This window comes from Equus quagga, chromosome 18 (assembly GCF_021613505.1).
Source record: "Equus quagga isolate Etosha38 chromosome 18, UCLA_HA_Equagga_1.0, whole genome shotgun sequence".
In the NCBI taxonomy this organism is placed as follows: domain Eukaryota; kingdom Metazoa; phylum Chordata; class Mammalia; order Perissodactyla; family Equidae; genus Equus; species Equus quagga.
Window position 1 is genome coordinate 29,309,109 of NC_060284.1, and position 20,801 is coordinate 29,329,909.

The 20,801-nt window shown below is 42.2% G+C and overlaps 1 protein-coding gene across 1 annotated transcript in view; it reads right to left on the reverse strand.

Annotated features, from left to right (window-relative positions):
- Positions 1 to 272: 272 nt before the first annotated feature.
- Positions 273 to 20,801, reverse strand: part of ALG14 (ALG14 UDP-N-acetylglucosaminyltransferase subunit) — a 90,590-nt gene continuing 70,061 nt past the window's right edge. Inside the window, exon 4 of the mRNA XM_046645583.1 lies at positions 273 to 1,329. Within this exon, the coding sequence (XP_046501539.1) occupies positions 1,099 to 1,329 (231 nt within the window). The 3' untranslated portion in view covers positions 273 to 1,098. The remainder of the gene's footprint in view (positions 1,330 to 20,801) is intronic.

A 20,801-nucleotide genomic window follows, 5' to 3' on the forward strand; every position in this document is an offset into this window, starting at 1 on the left:
TTTAACAATTAAACAAGACATTTTTAAAAAGATATTCTGGATTGGGGCTGGCCCCGTGGCCGAGTGGTTAAGTTCGCGTGCTCCGCTGCAGGCGGCCCAGTGTTTCGTTGGTTCGAATCCTGGGCGCGGACATGGCACTGCTCGTCACACCACGCTGAGGCAGCGTCCCATGTGCCACAACTAGAAGAACCCACAACGAAGAATACACAACTATGTACCGGGGGGCTTTGGGGAGAAAAAGGAAATAATAAAATCTTTAAAAAAAAAAAAAAAAAAAGATATTCTGGATTGAGGGCAACAACTCACAAAGCAAAACCAAAGAACAAAAAAAGACACTGGTTTAGGCTCAAGGTTCTAGAAGCCTGTGGAGTACAAATTGTTGTGAAGCCAGTTTAACACAACTGCTTCCTTGACACTGAGAGGGTTCACTAGGGACTTTGCTGCTTCCATACAGGAAATAGAGCCTATTGTACCTGAACAAAAACGAAGAAATTCCTTTCTTTTTCTTTTCTTTTTATAATGCAGAATACTGTAAAAAAAAAAAAAAAAAAACAAGCTGCAGAACAGGAAATGTTACTAATCATAGAAATTCTAGATTTAGTTCTAGAAAAAAATATTAGTAAAACAAGTCAGAAGATAACTTGCAGGTAGTGATAGATTTTACTTTTTTTTTTTTTTTGCTGATGAAGATTTGCCCTGAGCTAACACCCATGCCAATCTTCCTCTATTTTTTAGTATGTGGACAACCAGCACAGCATGGACGCTAACAGAGCAGTGTAGATCTGTGCCTGGGAATCGAATCCGGGCCACTGAAACAGTGTGTGCTGAACTTAACCACTAGGCCACCAAAGCTGGCCCAGATATTTTTATATAGAAAAGAAATTTGGTGCACAGAGGCCTAAATACTTAATGGTGTATTAATGTTTGTTTTCTAAGAGCGCCCTCATTTTCTTCACTGGGTTATTTACACATTTTTCACTCCTGACCACCACTAATTCTCAGAACTTTCAGAAGCCTTCACAATAAACATGTAGTTTTCTTTCCCTGAAACATAAATATTGTTGACTGCAAAATTCTAAAGCAGTAAGTTGTCATTTGTCAAACAATTCGCCCGAGGTACACAGATTTGGGATATTTCTCCTTAAGAGTCGGCCACTGAACAATGAAGTAATCGGAGAGGTGAAACAGGATCTTTCCGGACAGGGATAAATCTTCTACTCGGCAGATGCTTTCAACGTAGACAATGATCACTTTCTTTATTCCTAGTATCCCAAGGAGAAGGGCAGATATACAGATAGGAACACATGTTCCCGGTCCGTTACACAACACCTTAAAAAAAAAAAAAGTTGAAGGTCAAATCAAAGTACAGAATACTAATCTAAATGAGGCATTTTAAATTAAAAACAGTCAAACTGTAGAAGGGTTTTTGTTATTATTCTAAGTCTTGAAATATTCCTTGCCAAGATCTCATATGGAGCAAACCTGTGCACTGTGCAGCCAGGCGGGGCTGCGCTGTTGGCTCTCCTGCTCACCAAGTGTGTGACTTGGGGGAAATCACTTAACTTCTCTGTGCCTGTGTGGCTGGCCCTGTGCTGCAGGAGGTGTCCAGCACAGTGCCTGGTGGTCAGCACCCACTGGATGGGTGCGTGTTGCCTTTCTCTGAATGCTTTGCGGATCTTGAATGTCATACAAATATATAGAAAACAGATAAAATCAGCTGTGATTCATTGTTTTCTCACGTACCAACTTGTTCTGTTGGTTTTTAAAAATAATCTTTGTAATAGTTGGAGCACCAACATGTAAGATACAGGAGAAAATGTCTTTAAATGACTAATTTAGAATATTTCTGTGGCATGTAGAATCCTTTTAGGAGTTCAATTCAACAAATGGGATATTTGAGCGAAGGCTACTAAATGAACGAGATTTTCCCTCAAGTGAATTTAATCCATGCTTGTAATCTGGAGAGTTTTAACGCTTTGGAATTCTGCTAATTTTCATAGAAAACCACTGGTTAAAAACAGTTTAGTTGGTTGGGGTGGAAGAATTGGGAAGATGTTGTTTAAGGGTACAAACTTAAGGGTACAAAAAGTAGATAAGTTCTGGAGATCCAATAGTCAACAATACTGTATCATAAACTTTAAAGTTGCTAAGAGACTAGATATTCACTGTTCTCAAAACAAAAAAGAAATAACTATGTGAAATGATAAAAGTGTTAGTTAACACTACTGCAGTAATCATGTTGCAATATACAAACATGTTGCACGCCTCAAACTCACACAATGTCATATGTCAATTATATCTCAATAAAAAGTCCCCACAAAGAACAATTTAGCTGGTAAACTCAACAAGAGAAATAAAAATTCAACTCAGAGCAACTGCAAACAATTTTTATAAGTCTCCTAAGAAAATGAGAGGAAACTCATTTCACAGAACTGTTGGTAAGATTAACTTATTATTATTTTCAGAGGGAAAAAGTGTTTTACACAGCATCTTAATCATATGCTCATGTTGATGGAATTAGTAAAGCCTAACAAAGCATTTTTACTCCCCAAATCATAAAACAAGATTTGTGGTTGTCTACAAATGCCTATTGGGCATTATCTACAATGTCACATGATCTTTCCAGCACAAGGTCCACAAAACTTATTAGACATCAGAGAATCTCAGAGTTGAAAGGGTCCCCAGATACACTGTTTAATCATCCGGGCATTTCAGGGACTCTCGACAGACAGACAGACATCCTGTCAGGGCTGTAAGGGTTTGATCAAAGTCATCTGATCTCGGCTCCACCCTTCCTGGAGGCGTGACCACCTGGAACACCATGCACAGAGCTTTGGGAAGACAGAGGGCAGCCTGTTTCAGGTGGGAAGCAATCTTTCTTTCTTTTTTTTTTTTTTTAATTAATGTTATGATAGATTACAACCTTGTGAGATTTCAGTTGTAGGAAGCAATCTTTCTTATGTCTTTCTTAAAGCTCCTATCTACAGTTTAAACCCCATCTGTCTTTCATGGAGAGCTTTTGTTCAGACTTCCTCTTGAGTTACCAGCTACTAAGCTGCTCTCCAGACCAGTCTTCTCTAATCCCCATTGAGTTGCCCCTATAACCTTTCTTCATAGACCCTCAAGGCAGGGTAATAGAAAGAAAATGGGACTGAGAGTCAGGGGGACAGGGTTAAACAAGATGCAAACTAGCTCTGTGACCCTGGACAGCAACAGTAATGATGATCACCACCCCAGCCCTCACCACCACCATTTATTAACAACTCACTGTGGCCAGATATTGTCCTAAACATTTCACATGTATTATTTTAATTAATTCTCCCAGTAATCATGTGAGGCAAGTTTCATTATCCCTTTCTGCAGAATCGGAAACTGAGGCACAGAGAGATTGGGTGAGTTGCTTGGTCCCATGTTTCGGAGGTGGAGGAGTTCTATTGCTTCAGGTCACTTCTTCCTAGGTGACTCAGTCACCGTATGTAGGAAACAGGCAGCCTGGACTCAATGACTTTCCCAGTCAGCTCCAGGATTCTGTAATTCTATGACTCTAATTTGCCTCTAGTTTTGTCTTAAGCCTAAATTACAAGATTGTTCTGAATCCTTTCAGGGTTTAGAATTCTAAAAATCTTATTAATGTGAGGTTTCTCAACAGTGGCATTATTGACATCTTGGACTGGATGATTTTTCATTGTGGGGGCCTGTCCTGTGCATTGTAGGATGTTTAACAGCATCCCTGGTGTCTACCCACAAGATTCCAGTAGTCAAGACAATTAAGAATGTCTTCAGGCACTGCCAAATGTCTACAGTTGAGAGCCACTGTATTAATGTATTCCCTAATCCTTGGGTTATTTGTGTTGATTTTCTCAATCTTTTTTTCCATAGTACAAAACAAAAGAAAACCTACAGCTAAAAAACAATATAAAGATTGCTGGTTGGATCTTGAATTCACAAAAATATTTTCACATTTGTTGTTTTTTTAAAAAAATGTACATGTCCACCCGTGTTCACTTCAATATCTGCTTGGCCTTCTACACACAAGCTGTGAATACACTGATAGAGATGTCTGTATCCAGGAGGAGAAATGACTGAGCGTGGCTGGGAGATGCGTTAACAACCTGCCGTAGACCAGAGGCAGAGACTGTTAAGGTCAAAGTGGAAATTAAAGGTATTTTGTTTGCTTATCTCTGTTGTACCCCTACATTTTGAGGTACCTTACTACAAAGTCCCAGCAACAATAAACCACAAAACCATAAACAAAAGTATTAAAAGAAAAAAAGCAAACTAATCTCAAGGAAAACTTAGGCTAAGGAAAGCTACTTTTAATTAAGCACAGGTTTTAACTCTGCATTTTATGACAGCCTAGGCAAAAAATTTAAAAATTGTGGATTATGGCATTTTCATTATTTAGTGAAGCATACCAGAGAAATTTATTCCAAGCACTGAACAAAAAATAATTTACTTTACAGCCTGGGTAAAGAAAATGTTAAACAATGTAATGGTTGGCGCTGTCTTTTTAATTTTATAAAAAACACAGAAATACTCTTCATGTTTCTATTTCTTAAAATATAAATTCTCAACAAATGCGGGGCCATAGCTCTTACTGTCTCTCTTCTTCACTGCCAGCATATCTCATTTTATTGTGCTTTGCTTTATTGTGCTTCACAGATACTGGATTTTTTACAAATTGAAGGTTTGTACCAACCCACTTCGAGCAGACTATTGGCGCCATTTTTCCAACAGCATGTGCTTACTGCGTGTCTCTGAGTCACATTTTGGTAATTCTTCCAATATTTCAAACTTTTCCACTATTATTATATTTGTTATTTTGATGTTACTATTGTAATTGTTTTGGGGCACCACGAACTCTGCCCATATAAGATGGTGAGCTTAATTGATAAATGTTGTATGTGTTCTGACTGCTCCACCGACCAGCCATGCCCCCATTTTTCCCTCTCTCCTAAGGCCCCCTCATTCCCTGAGATACAATAATATTGAATTAGGCCAATTAATAACCCTACAATGGTCTCTCAATGCTCAAACGAAAGGAAGAGTTGCATGTCTCTCACTTTAAATCAAAAGCTAGAGATGATTAAGCTTAGTGAGGAAGGCATATTGAAAGCCGCAAGAGGACAAAAGCTAGGCCTCTTGCACCAAACAGTTAGCCAAGCTGTGAATGCAATGGAAAAGTTCTTGAAGGAAATTAAAAGTGCTACTCAAGTGAACATATGAATGATAAGAAAGCGAAACAGCCTTATTGTTGATATGGAGAAAGTTTTAGTGGTCTGGATATAAGATCAAACCAGCCACGACATTCCCTTAAGCCAAAGTCTAATCTAGGGAAGGCCCAAACTTTCTTCAATTCTCTAAGGCTGAGACAGGTGAAGAGGCTGTGGGAGCAAATCTGAAGCCAGCAGAGGTTGGTTCATGTGGTTTAAGGAAAGAAGCTGTCTCCAGAACACAAAAGTGCAAGGTGAAGCAGCAAGCGCTGATGCAGAAGCTACAGCAGGTTATCCAGAAGATGTAGTTAAGATAATTAATGAAGGGGGCTACACTAAACAACAAATTTGCAATGTAGATGAAACAGCCTTATATTGGAAGATGATGCCATCGAGGACCTTCATAGCTAGAGAGGAGAAGTCAATGCCTGGTTTCAATGCTTCAAAGGATAGGCTGACTCTCTTGTTAGGGGCTAATGCAGTTGGTGACTTTAAGTTGAAGTCAGCACTCATTCCTTATTCTGAAAATCCTAGAGCCATTAAAAATATGCTAAATCTACTCTGTCTGTGCTCTATAAATGGAACAACAAAGCTTGGACAATAGCACACCTGTTTACAACATAGTTTACTGAATATCTTAAGCCCACTGTTGAGATGTACTTCTCAGAAAAAAGGATTCTTTTCAAAATATTTCGTCACCCAAGAGCTCTGATGGAGATGTACAATGAGATAAATGTTTTCATGTCTGCTAACACAACATTCATTCTGTAGCACATGGATCAAGGAGTAATTCTGACTTTCAAGTCTTATTATTTAAGAAATACATTTTGTAATGCTGTACCTGCCATACATAGTGATACTTCTGATGGATCTGGGCAAAGTAAATTGAAAATTCTCTGAAAAGAATTCACCATTCTAGATGCCATTAAGAACATTCGGGATTCATGGGTAGAAGTCAAAATATCAACATTAACAGGAGTTTGGAAGAAGTTGATTCCAACCTTTATGGATGACTTTGAAAGGCTGAAGACTTCAGTGGAGGAAGTAACGCAGATGTGGTGGAAACAGCAAGAGAACTAGAATTATAAGTGGAGCCTGAAGATGTGACTGCACTGCCGCAATCTCCTAACAAAACCTCAACTTGAGGAACTGCTTCTAAATGGATGAGCAAAGAAAGTGGTTTCTTGAGATGGAAACTACTCCTGGTGAAGATGCTGTGAAGACTGTTCCAATGACAACAAAGGATTTAGAATATGACAAACTGAGTTGATAAAGCAGCAGCAGGGTTTGAGAGGATTGACTCCAATTTTGAAAGAAGTTCTACTGTGGGCAAAATGCTATCACACAGCACTGCATGCTACAGAGAAATCGTTTGTGAAAGGAAGCGTCTATCCACGTGGCAAACTTCATTGTTGTCTTATTTTAAGAAATTGCCGCAGCCATCTCAACCTTCAGCCACCACCACCCTGCTCAGTCAGCAGCTATCAACACTGAGGCAAGACCTGCCACCAGCAAAAAGATTAAGACTCGCTGAAGGCTCAGATGATGGTTAGCAGTTTTTAGCAAGAAAGTATCTTTAAATTAAGGTATGTACATTGTTTTTTTAAGACATAATGCTATTGCACACTTAACAGACTACAGTATAGTGTAAACATAACTTTTATATGCATTGGGAAACCAAAAAATTCATGTGACTCACTTTATTGAGACATTTGCTCTATTGTGGTGGTCTGGAAAGGAACCTGTAATATCTCTGATGTATGTCTAGGCGTACTTAGTAAGCTCCTTATGGGCAGGGTCAACTTCTAGGAAAGTCTATACTCTGCACTCGGAACAAAATAGGCACTCACGAAATTTTGCTAAGAGGATGAAGGAAGGAAGGGAAGCAGTGAGGGGGTAAGGGAGGAGGATATGGAGTCAAATGCTCCCTTTGCCAGACTCACCCTTGTTTCAAACTCTATCATACATACTTATGATAAACATAATGGCTGTGACTGATAGCTTTTTAATTTTTTTATTTTTCACTATCCCACATCCATTTGCCTTTTCCTCAGGAGAACCATTATACCCCTCGTTCTCAACTTAAGTGCTTGAGTAGAGTTGACTCCACACCCAACTATCAGGAGAGGACAAATGACTCCATTTTGACCAGTCAGAGCATCAAATTCCCTTGGCAAAAGTCACTTGTTCCGGGAAAAGCAAATAATCCAGTGAGGAAACATGAGCCATAGTAGTACATCTGTTGGGGCTGCTGAGAGAGCGGTACCTTTTCTGCTGCACTGGAACCTAGGAGAGTGTGCGCCTGGCACTGTTAACATCTATCACCTCACCACGTGGAGAGCTTAAGAATGAAGCCATCACAAAGCAGAACAGAGCAGAGCTGAGAGATGAAGACAGGCCAGGTCCCAAAGGTAGCATTTAAGATCCATGAATCCAGCTGTGCCTGAAGGGAACCAGACCTACCCCTAGACTTGCCAGGTATGTGAGGGAATACATTCCACTTTTGCTAAGCTAGTTTGAATCAGGACTTCTGTCACTACCAATTAAAAGTATCCTAACTGACAAAGTACTTTATTTTGTCTAACTCCCTGACTAGCCTCTGATCATCTGCAGTGCCAACTGGTAGGTGTGTAATACGTGCCTACTGGTTAATTAACAAATTAATAAGTAAACTTCTCTGAGAGCAGAAAGTCCAAAAGAAGTACTAAAGATAATATAAGCTATGGGTCTAGAAAACAGAAAGAGGTCAAGGATAATATAAATATGAAGTCATGAGGGTAGATGACCCAGATCAAGGATCAAGAATAGTTAAAAGAGGGTTATCGTTCTGTAGATTTAGGTCACTACAAGTCAAGTCCTGTTGGCTCAAACACAACACTGGCATGTAGGAAAAGACATATTGAACTTGGGTAGTCTGAACTCACCCCCTAGCCTAGTGGGAACCCCATACACAGAATATGGGCTAAGATGTCTGCGGTCTGGGCTGGTTTGAAGGTCAGAAACCAGGACGTTGAGGGTGACCCGAGAGAGCATGTGAAAGTGAGAGTGAAAGCTAGATGGAGAGTCCACCTAGGGCTGCGATCCAAAGAGATCAGACAGAGAAGCAGAGTCCCAACTCCGAGGCACTGGCCTGAAAACTAGACTTTCAGACAGCGCCTTGCTAGTGGAGGTAGAGGCTGGAGAGAGCTCACGAACTGCAGCAACACGGCTGCAGGGAAGGTCCACTGAGCTTCCAGGGCCACGGGTGAAGCTGGAGAACCGGAGCCTGCCGTCAGAGCTCAGCTGGCTCAGGCAGGCAGTCTCTGTGGAGGTCACAGGTTCTGTCAGAATCAACACTTCATGGTTTACAGGCTATTGGCTCCACTATGTAGACAGGTACACGGGAAGATGAGGAAGGGCGCAAACACTGAGCTGGACGAACAGTCAGGAGACACGGGAAGAAGAGCTTGATTGAAAGGCTTAATAGGAAGCAAATCAGGTAAGGTGGGTAGGAATGCACCTTCTTATTTAGAGAAATAAGAAAACCCCAAGGTCACCTGCCAACTTATGCCCAAAAGTGTGTCAAGATGATGAAATAATAATGTTTCCTGCAGCCAGCAAAGCTGCAAAAGACAGTGACAGAGAAGAGATCTTCAGATTTGGCAAAGACTAATGGAAACCTCAGAGATGGCTATTTCAGTACATCTTTGGGCTAAAATACAGGGCAGGGGAGAGTGAGCATGTGGGAGGGGAGCTCAGGTAAGAGCTGGGTGAGCTAAGCAGGGCTGGGGAGAAGGTTTACAGAACGGAACGAATGATCTGTGAACACAAAGATCAGTGGGAACGAACTGGTACTGAGGGAGGACCTGACTACATAGAAAAGGGTGAGTTCCTTCAACACCAGGAGAAAAGAGTAAGAATTCAGAGTATTTAGTTTGAGCTTGGTTTGGAAAAAACTACTGTCTGACAATATGACAAAGAATAAAAAGGGTGGTACAGAAAGTTCGCCCTCAATGGATTTTCTTTTAAATAGTAGTAACTTCTTAACTCAATGTGAAAACTACAGAAAAGTATAAAAAGGAAAGTAATTCTTCCAATCTCATCAATCTGTTAACATTTTGGTGTATTCTACTCCAACGTTATGTCTTTAGATGTACATTTATATTTTACTATAAATATGTTCATATATGCACACACATAACTGTGAGAGCTTATATGTATAAATATTGTTAAGTTCTTTTCAGTTATATTTTTGTGTGTTGTAAAAAGCTTTTAAAAATCCATAATTTTTAAAGACTAAATATATTTAATCCTATGGATAACTTATAATTCATCTAACTATTCCCTTATTGTTGGAAATTTAGGGTCCTTTTTTTCTTTCACTATTCTAAATCATTCTAAATCAGCCGCTATGAACATCTTCGTATATAAATCTGTGACCCCTAAGGTTTTAATTTTGCATTGAACTATGTTCCAGAGTTCTTGCTGAGTGAGAGGTTAGAAGAAACAGCTTCAAGGACTTAAGGAAGTTGGGGAGAGTTTAGTAAAACAACTGTCATGAATCAGGGATGGGCCATGTGGTCTTTTGTTTTGTTTTCTTGTGCCTGTTTGGAATCTGTTTGAGCGATTTCCCATTGTATATGTTGTGGCAGCAGGCAGAGCCCATCTCTCACAGCACAAGTGAGGTATTCCTTTCCAGGCCCCCTTTGCAGCCGGTGGATGGGCCAGTGACATGGCCAGATGTTTCTGCTTAGATCTGGCCAGGAGCTGGTGGTGCAGAGAAGCAAGGCTGGAGGAGAATCTGTTTTGGTGGTAAAGGTACCATTGGCAGAGTCTAGTGTCCAGTACCAGTGCTGCCAGCTGCAGCGTTCACTGTCTAGCAGTGGTGGCAGCAGTGTCCCCCCCAAACCAGCTCTGTGGCCATGGAATCTTGGCCATGGAATCTGCTGCTCAGCTCCCACCTCATGCCTCTGTGTTTTTGAATCCTATTTCAGTAGCTTTCCAGGTAAATCTGAGAGCTCTCAATATAGCCTTTCACTAAATCCTTTTTCTGTTTCAATCAGCCAGAGTATATTTCTTTGGTTTGTTACCAAGAACCCTGATTGGAAGAAGACAGACTTTGAGAGCAGCAAATGCAGTTAGAGAAGGAATGGATCATGTCAGAACAGTCATAGGATTTCCTCAGGCAGAGCTAAGAGCACTGGACTGTGAGCACAGGAAGCAGACAGAGTGCAACACGGATGAGGACTACGCAGCAAGAAGAGCCCAGGTGAGTGCTCCAGCCTATGGAAAGGACACACAAAAGGCCTCATCCGAGAGAGGAGGAGTAGCAAGCGCAGTGGGATGAAAGCTTCAAAAAACTGGATAGAGAAGCATCTGAGAGTAATTAGCAGGGTCAGGAAGAAAATGCAGTTGGAGGGCAGGTGGGCTGTAACACATAGAGGCTACACTCAGAGGACCGGAAGGCTGGGGGGAAGCCTGAGGAAAGGCAGCGCTGAACGTCAGCGATCAGCCGAGGTGGACAGCAGGAAGGAAAAGGATGCGTAGCAGATGGGATGACGTATTTGCTTGGCTCAGATTATAATACACTGTATTTCTTTTTTTTGATGCATATTTAATCATTTGAGAAGTAACAGTTAAACAGAAACATCTAGATATCAAGACCAATACGAAATAGGCAAACAAATCCTAAATATTAGAATCACCAACTACTTAGGAACCTCAAGGTCTCTTACAATTCTACTGCAAACACACACGGAGTTTTCAGAGTTGTCTTCATTGTCTATATAGCATTTTGAGGTCTACTTTTCCAGCTATTTCACTACTTCCAGTCCATGGTTCTACAGAGGCATTAGTTGCCTCACTGAACGAACTTGCCACAGTCCATCTAGCTACTTCCCTACTTCTCTTTACCCAGGCACAGCTTTCATTTTCTCTTAAACCATATCAAAAAGGTAAGCAAGTTATTTTTATCTAGGCTAATGCACTCATGTTGTAAGCACAATGAGTTTATTGCTGGCTGCTCAAATATCAGTTACTTGCATTTTGCTTGGTGCTACTTCAAAAAAACTGTTCCCAGTGTAATCAAATAAAGAACAGTAAACTTTGTCCTGTAGGATCTTGTCCAATTGATAAGTTCCCTCTACTGATACCACAACACAGACCACTCCAGTTCAGCCAGAGTATTCTTGCTCATGCTGCCTTCACATAATCCATGAAGAGGCTGAACAACATGGTGCTTACGGGCCAGGGCTTTGCAATCACACAGACCTGAGTTGGATGCTTAACAGCAATGTGACCAGGGACAAACTGCTTATCCATTCCATGTCTCAGTTCCCTCAATTATGGATTCATTCATTCAAGAAATATTTATTGGGGCCGGCTCCGTGGCCGAGTGGTTAAGTTCGCGTGCTCCGCTGCGGCGGCCCAGGGTTCGGATCCTGGGCGGGGACATAGCACCGCTCATCAGGCCATGTTGAGGCATCGTCCCACATCCCACAACTAGAAGGACCTGCAACTAAGATATACAACTGTGTACAGGGGGGGTTTGGGGAGATAAAGCAGAAAAAAAAAAAGATTGGCAACAGTTGTTAGCCCAGGTGCCAGTCTTAAAAAAAAAAAGAAAAAGAAATATTTATTGAGCAAAGACAATATGCCAGGTACTGTTCTGGGGATTAGAAATGTATTAGTGAACAAAATTCTCTGCCCTCACAAAGTTTATATTCCAGTGGGTAGACAGAAACTAACAGACACACATTTAAATATATACTATAAAGCTGGATAAGGGAACAGGGAGATACAGAGGTCAAGGGAGATACAGAGGTCAAAGCAGATCTGGGAGGAGGTGACTTGTGACCAATATCTGATGAAGCGGCATGGCATTCTGGGTAAATCAGCCATCAACTAACACAAGAAGCAGGAAAAACAAGATGTAGAGTTTGTGGACTGACTATAAGTTACTGAGGGCCATTGTAAGGGTTTGGGGGGCTGGGGAGGGGTGGGATCTTGAGACAGATTATAATTTAACGGAGCTGTTACAGCCAGGTGAAACTCCTTCTCAGGGGTTTGAACTTCTCATGGTGAGTAATGCAAAGAAAAACAGATAGGACAAAATGAGAATGGTCCTGACGGTCCTTCCGGGAGGTGGATAATTAGTTCTAATGTATTCTCCTCCTTGGGAGTTTGTAGGGGTAAGGTACAGAATGTTAGGAGTAGGGAGTGGTAATCCAACCAGAAATAAACATGGGGAAAACAGTATCTACTTCATAGTGTTGCTGTGGAGATTAAATAAGATAATACACGTAAAGCATTTAACATAGTCCTTGGCCCATGGTAAAAACTCAATAAACATCAGTTATTATTATAATTCATCCAAAAGTAAAGTAGTATCCTTGTGGCATTTTTCAAACTTGAAGAGCACTGTGTGGTACAAGGCTTGTTCTTCACTCTGTCTCAGACATGGCACTGACCTGGCATGATTTATTCTACCCTTAAGAAAATACATCGGAAGAAGAACCAACCACCCATTTTGGTTTCTTTATCATCCAGTCACATTTCGCCCTGCCTGATCCACTCCAAGCAACACTTATGGAAAAAAGGGACAGAAGGAGCCTGATTACCAGAGCAGTATGGTCTGGGTTTCCAGAGGGTAGATGACTGAAGGATTCTTGAGCTTCCCTGCTCTGGATCTGCAGGGCCTCTGTAGTGTACTTCTCAGCCTGTGGCCAAATAGCCTCAAAAGTCGATGGCCGTAACACGATAAACAAGCCTGATGACATGATGAATAAGCCCCACCTTGTTCATTTCAAAACAAGAGTTGGCTACTTGCCCTTGTATGGGAAACTAGAGTTCCCAAACTTCTTGTGACCATCCTGATTTGTTGGATTTGGGCTGAGCTATAGGGATGGTAGCTAAATAGGTGGCAGAGACACACAGACATGAGGCTCTGATAGCCCTTCTACAACTCACGGCCACCCAACTGTAGTTTCAGTGTCTGTTAGGAAGATCCTACAGACCTAAAGCTCCACACAGCTTGGGCATTCCATGCTTGTTGATGGCACTCCTCCAAGTGGAAGTGCAGAGTAAGAAAGAGCTGAGAGGGGTCAGTGCCCACACTGTGTTGGTGTTTAATTTCCCTGCCCTGATGTTCCATCATAAAAAATAAATACATAGATAAAATTAAAACAATTTGTTTTTTTGTCTAAATGGTTAAGTCATGCCTGCTTTGCATCATCATTAATGATCATTGTCAGGCAAACCAAATATTGTTTTCCTAACCTTTCTGGCTGCTTCTACTTTCAGTTGAGGAAATTGAATCTTTTACTTTTCCTGTTCTCTGGACCAAATGGTCAAGGTGACGATTTCCTGCCTTCTTGGTCTTTTTTTGTTTTCATTGTATTTTCAGCCCTCTGAAATGATTTCACAGAGGTCTCTGAATCCTAGTAATTCAGTATTTTTTCCTTTTGTTTTCCCCACACTCTATACCAAGTGGCCCTCCAGGAAGCACAGATTTCTGGAGACAGATGTAGCCTCAGGGAGTTACTTGGTTCAATCCTCTCCCTCTAGCCTGAGGAGGAAGTGAAAGACCTTGACATTTACAAGGCACCTACTACTTGCTGGGCACAGAGCCTAAGTGGCATTTTGCATAATTACCTCACTTAAACCCTACAATAGCCCTCTGAGGGGGATGTTGTTACCTTCATTTTTCAGACAAGGAAACTAAGGCACAGAGAAATTAAGTAACCTATGGAAGGTCACACAACTAGTTAGCGGTTTAGTTCTGACTCAAACTCAGCTTCTGGAAGACAAGCTGCGGCTCCCTTGTCCCCCATCCTGGTCTGGCACTGTCCTGCATCTGCCAACCAGATGCACTGTTAGCTGGAAAAGGGCTGCAGGCAAGGTAGGCTCCAGGGCAGATATGACACAGGGAGTTTAAATAAAGGTGAAATTCTGGCAATTGTTATTAATATTTTATAGCCTTAACAGAGAAATCAGTGGCAGACTGTAACATGCCACTGGACTAAGATAGATTAGAAAGGCTTTTCAGCAAATAAAATAGGGGAAATAGTTAACATTTTCAAAAGAAAAGGGAGCATCCTTTCTAAACAGGAAGATCTGGCTTGAATTCAAAGCAATTATATAACTCCCGACTTCTGTCAAGGCCCTCTCTGAAGTAGGTAAGTGATATTTTCTTCATGATCACCCCCTAATTTTTTTCACATGTACCTATGTATAAAATTTCTGTCTTGCTGAACTGAAAACCAGTTGGTGGTTTTTCATAGATAATTTGCACACAGATTATTTTTGCAGTATAAAAAAAGCTTTATGAATTTTTCTAGAGGATTACCTGATTCCTTAATTCAGACAAAAGGATACATAAAAACACTTCTTCATGAGATTCTGGTTGTGTGTGTGTCAAAGACAGACATATATACTCAAAGACAGTGAAACAGAGGCAAGAAGACAGAATTCAACAAATGGAAATGCTAGTGCATTTATAGTGCTTGTATCTTAGTGTGTTGGAAGAACACGGGACTCTGGAGCCAAGCTTGGATTCCACACCTTGTAGAAGCTGTCAAGGTTCTCTGAAGAACATGTGCTTCCCTCTGTGCATTCAGGCATTTGAAAATTGTTTCCCCTTCATTGTCCACCATACACTTATCAAAATCCTAGCAATGGTGCACCTGACTCCACCAGTAACTTGCAGAAGCAGAATGACGCTGCTTGTCAAAATCAGGCTATTTTTTCAAGGTTTTTATGGACTTCAAGCTTAGCTGAGTTTGGTTAGGTATGTTTGGCTTCACTAAGGACTCCCCTCTATTACAGGCTCAGAAAACAGAAGCACTGGTAGGAACTGAGAACAGCAAGGAGTCTATCCCAGTTCCATTCAGAGGACCCCTTTAAACCAGCAAGTAGAGAAGTGACTCAATGCTAGTGTTTCTCAGGCCGCCACATCACATTCATCCAGGGCACTTGTCAAAAATGTAGATTCTTTCCAAATCAGACTCTGGTCCAGGGCCCAGGAATATGCACTTTAAACAAGCTCCCAGGTGATGGGTGCAAACTAGAGCTTGTAAACCTCTGCTCTATCCTACAGGAAAGCGGTTGGCAGTCTTCGGATGTGGTACTCCATCTACATTCATTCCTGCAAAAGGGGTCTGTGTGCTAAGGGAGCAAGCCACGGGAGAAGGAGATGTGGGTACTGGTGATCCATCCAAGGCCACTTTCTCTCTCGTCCTGCTCAAAACCACTTTGGAGACACGCAGCCCTGCTGAACTCATCCAGAGGAGCTTTTCAGTGAGCCCGAGGCTCCTAATAGCAGAGAAAGCTGCCAGAAACTGAGGTGCTCAGGAGCCAAGACACCCCTCTCTCTGCTTACTAGACTTAGAGAGTCATCTCTGAGAAAGCACGTCTCCCTGGGAGGAGTCCTATCTCAAGGACTAGAGGTTCGCTCCCTAATTATCTGTTAATACTTGAAAAGGGATTAGTGGACAGCATTCTGAGAAAAAGGACAGCATACAGAAAAGGTACCTGAGGGGTGGAAGGACAGACAGGGACATTAATAAGGAGGTGGCAGGTGGCAGGGCAGCATATCTTTTGTCCCTCAAAGTTATCTTAGGGCCAAGGTTCCCCATCCCACCCATGCTAAAGGAGTGCTTCTGCAGCGTGGGGAATGGTCTGCCACACGCTGCTGGCATTACAACTGGTCTTTGGGGAGGGGAGGGCTGGATGAGCAGGGCCTCAATGGTGGGGCTCAGTCTGTCAGTAGCACCAGAGTGACTCCTCTGCCAGAGTCATTGTAAGGGCAGGTTTTAATCCAGCAGGTAATCTGGGAAACATCCTGCATGACCAAAATTTTGTTAAGGAAGAGATTCTTAGCCACTATGGAGAAAATACCAAACCTCCAGGTTTTCTAATTCAAATAGGGAGCCCCCAGTCTCTTGAAACAATAGTTTCTGTCAAACTGTAAATAAGGTAGGATATTCGAGGTACTGACAGTCCAGGGAAAAGGCAGCGATTAGAGCATGGACTCCCAGCCAGACTGCTGGAGAATGAATCCTGGCTCCACCACTTCCTACCTGTGTGATCTTGGGCAAAGTATTTCACCTCTCTGTGTCTCACTTTGCTCATCTGTAAAACGGGGATTCAAGTGGTACTTTCTGCATAGCGTTATAGTGAGGATTAAGTGAGGTGAAGTTTGCAAAGCACTTTTTAGAACTCGGCAAGTCCCTTGTGCATATTTGCTGCTGCTATTTTTCTTAGTCTCTCTGCCTAGGGCTGCCTCACAACAAACACCAAAAGATGGGCCTTAGAGCTGAAGGGGGAACAGAACCCTTGTGTCATCTGTACGGCTGATATTCTTTCAAGATCAACAGTGGCTCTTTGACTGAATTACACTCTTCCCTCCTCCCCAAACCCTGCTGGGCCACGGTCCAGGCATTTTCTGTTGGGGCAGCAGGTTCTCAGGTCCTCTTTTAAGAGCCTTTTGAGAGAAAAGGAGGTGGGATGGCAGAAGAATAAACCCTTATTTTGTGCAGTTCAGTTAACAGGGCAAATAACATACACCAAATTATTTACTGGTAGGGCTTCCCAGGGCAAGATTGGAAACAAAATTCTTTTAGAGAAACAGTCCACTCTGGGGTCTAAAATGGAATTATCTTAACCAGGATTAAATCACACTTCCTGAGTCTGACAGAGCGTTTCCAGGGAGAGTAAGCGCCGGGCAGCCTTTAATGTCACTCGCTCATTGTTGTTCATGACTCCTACCCCCACTGGCTGTCTCACTCCATTCAGTCTCCCCTGCCAGCCCACCATGGTTTGAGTCTCTGAAACAGAGAGCTGGGGCCAAAAACAAAACCAGCTCCCTTTGGTTGGGGGAAATGTTGGCAAAGGGAATTCTGGAGGGTGGAGCAAGGCACTCACACATGTGACAGACGCTAACTTTATATTTGATGCTAATTATAATCAAGTATGTTAAAATCTATGTTGTAATTCTAATAACTACCACTAGCCCATCACTCTGGGTTGTCTCATCTGTAGGACTGTATTTATTCATGAATTCAATAGTTACGTCCTGAGCAGAAGGGGAGCACAGTATATTGATTAGTGTAAGGATAGTGCAGTCTCAGGCTATCTGGGTTTGAATCCTGTCTCTGCCACTTAGTAGCCAGCAGACTTTGGGCAAGTCCATTTTCTCCCTATGCCTCAGTTTTCTTATCTAGAAATCAGAGATAAACAATGGCAGGTAACGAACTCATAGAGTTGCAGTAAGGATTGAATGAGTTAACACGTGTACAGTATTACAATGATGCCTGGCATTTTTCTTGGCACTGGGGCCTGGGAAGATGAGCAAGCCATCAGGATGCCATCAGTCTAGAAACATGGGATTGCATTCAGCCCCTACCATGCACTTTGCACAAAACGGGTGTCCAACAAAAGTCGCAGGGGAGCCGGCAGGAACTGCTGACTCGTTGGCTTTCCAGTGGCGCTGGCTGGTTTAATGGTACAAATAGCTCAGAAAAAACAATGGTTTGTAAATTGCCTCTGAAATATGAACAAAAACTTTTTATCACTTGTCATTAGTTAAACACTCCCCGTTCCAATACTGAGTCTTTAAAAGCTATGAAATGGAGGGAAAAGCTTAAGTCTTTAAACAGATAGAGAAAATATTTTGTCACTGTTTCATGTAATCACTTATAAAACTTAAAGTGTACATTCACCATGATCTGCCCAATAACGTTCTGCTACGAGGGCCACAGAGTGCTATGTCCAATCAATCAAAACCTTTAGATAATATGTAGATATAAAAAGGTGAGAGAAGAACATCATGGATTGTTCTAAAGCCATAAAATCATTCGCCTTTCCTTCCCCTTCCACCTTGCAAGGGTATTACTGATCTTTTCTTATTCACTGTTTTCAGATCCTTGTTTTAAAATCCAAAAGTTCTCGTTATATCCTATAAAAACAGACTAAAAGAAGAGAGCCAAGGGATTGAATTCCCTCCACCCCAGGCAATTTAAGGAAAAAGAATGGAATGTAAAAAACCCAAAGAAAAGAAAGATATAGTCTACAAGACAAAAAACATCTAGCTAGGTATCCAATTAAGTACTTCTGTTAGATCTGTTTTTTGGAAAAACTGAAATAAGCCTTCATATGCTTTATGTGAATGGTAAGACGTAATCAAGCATGAGGCAGAAGAGTCTATAACATCCTGGAATTCTTGAAAACATGTGGCTCCCAAATGTCCCCGACACATTGAGTGACTTCTTCTCCTGCACTCCTTCTTCCTCCTCTCTCTCTCGCTCTTCCCAGTCAGTGGAAGGCAAACCTCTGTATTGCACCGTACCCGGAGGCTTTAACCTGCCAGCAGGTTTCCTCTCCAGCTCCCTCCTGGGGGCCTGGTCCAGCTGCTCTTAATGGCTGAGTCCATCTCTCCTTTGGCTCCAACTGTCTTTCTCAGGCTGGATTCCCCAGGTTAACCCTCTAATCCTGCTGGGGAAGGGCCTCTGGTAGCACTGCCACCTGAAATACTATTTTAACTTCAGGAAACAGTCCGCTTCCCTGATATATTTCTCTCTTTCCCTCTTCTCATTGAAACCCTGCCAGTTCTTCTTCTACAGCCTCTTCCGTCAGGGTCCTGCCCGTGATCTGCACTACCTGGTGTGGGCCACCTCCCCTGCTCCCTGGTTTACCCAGAGCCGCCTGCCTGCTCTCCCAGCCTCGCCCCCTCCTCCTCTGTTCACTCTCCACAGTGCTGCTACAGGACTTTTTCCTAAAATACAAATCTGATCGAGGTATCATTTATCATCAATGGCTTCCTGCTGCCCTTAAAATAAAGTCCAAATACCCTGAATTAAAAGTTCTTTCCTAAAACTCACTATGCATACTGTTATTCTTCATCACTGTGGTTTCAGGCCACACCTGAATTATTTTCTACGGTAATAGGGAAACTCATGAGTATTGTTCAAGTTAATATAACAATGATAAATGTGAGGAATCACAATGTGTTTTTCAGGTAATAATACCTGTTTGTAGCCATGTATTGTACCTTGGTGACCCTTCAGGTACAACCAGTTTTGTAGTTCTAAAGTAGACTTAATTGTTCCAAATGCTTTCTTTGTCCAAATTAATAGTTTTGTAACACATAAGCCAGGATTAGAAAAGATTTGGCCAGTGTGCTTACTGGAAACCAAAAGCTTTAGGACCAGCATTCCCACTTTTTTTTTTTTAATAGGAGAGAGGAGGGGGAAAATCACCAAATTGTGGTTCAGAAAGACAGAAGAAAGAGAGGGCAACAAAGATACTTCAGACCCCTGAATGACCAATTCTACTGCAGGCTGGACCTGATCAAAGAATGACAGTTAACGGGTGCTCATATTTGTAAATATATCTCATTTCATTTTAGTCTCCACAGCCACAATAAGAGAGGGGTATGGTTACCCATATTATAGGTGAGGAGACAGACTAACAACATTTATTTTGCTTCCTATGTAATCACTGGTTAAGCATAATGCTTATAGTTACAGGGGAGTACTCAGCCCTGCTGTTTCCCTGGAGGGAAAGGAACTTCCAGGTCCCAGCAGGGAAGAGTGCAGCTTCTTCTTCTCCATCTGCGAGCTCGACCCTTCCCTAGGGAGGAGGAGTGGCTGCCTGCTCAGTGAGCTTAGGAGAACAGACTGAGGATGCTCAGCTCAGCCAGGCCCCATGGGCTTTTCCACTCTCTTTTTTCCAGCTTGTCTGTCTTCAACATGCATCTGTCCTCTATACCCTGGCTTGTGTGTTCAGCAGAGAAGAGGAGAGGTGGGCCTGCAGTCTAATTTAGGGGAGAAGTATTAGTAACCCATGGAGGCTGCATGGATAAGCCACATCCTCCAATCTGGCTTTTATCAGTTTATAAAGCTCATATTTTGATTTCCATGTCTTGTTTCTCACTTGATCGTGAACATAAGAGGAAAAGACAGAGGGCTATTAACTGGCTCCCTAAAAGCCAAATACAATGCACGTAATAGGCACTCGATAAATAATTGTTAAATGAATGAATTAATTTGTCCAAGGCCACACAGCTAATAAGAAACAGAGTAGAGATTTGAATCCATGTCTGACAGAAAAGCTTATGGTTTTCTAAAATCCCACTTCAGTGCTTCTTGTAGATGGTCTATTTCCAGGCTTTAATTCATGCTTCAGTACAGCTGCTAACAAACGGGAAACAATGGGTGGTGTAGGCATTAACCACCCTTAAAAAGACATGTATGCCTAAGACCTTAGCTGATAATCTATTTGTCGACAGCAGTGACTAGGGATAAGTTCAGCATGTCTGCTTGCTGTCAGCTATATCATGGGCCAATCTGGACCGAGCCCTCTGGGTACATGAAGAGGTACCTGGAAGATGTGAGAAATAGCAGAGGTGGCACCAGCAGTGCATGTTATAGACAGGGGAGGAGAAAGGCAGGCAGCCAAGCATAAAGCAAGATGTGCACAAAAGGGGCAGGGCAAGGGGCTGGGGACCAAGAGGAGGGTGAAGGCCCAAGAGGGACTTAGGGGGCTGGGGGATGGGAGGAGGCAGGGGTAGGAAGAACAAACACAAAAATCCCAGAAGAACAAAAGGCTCCA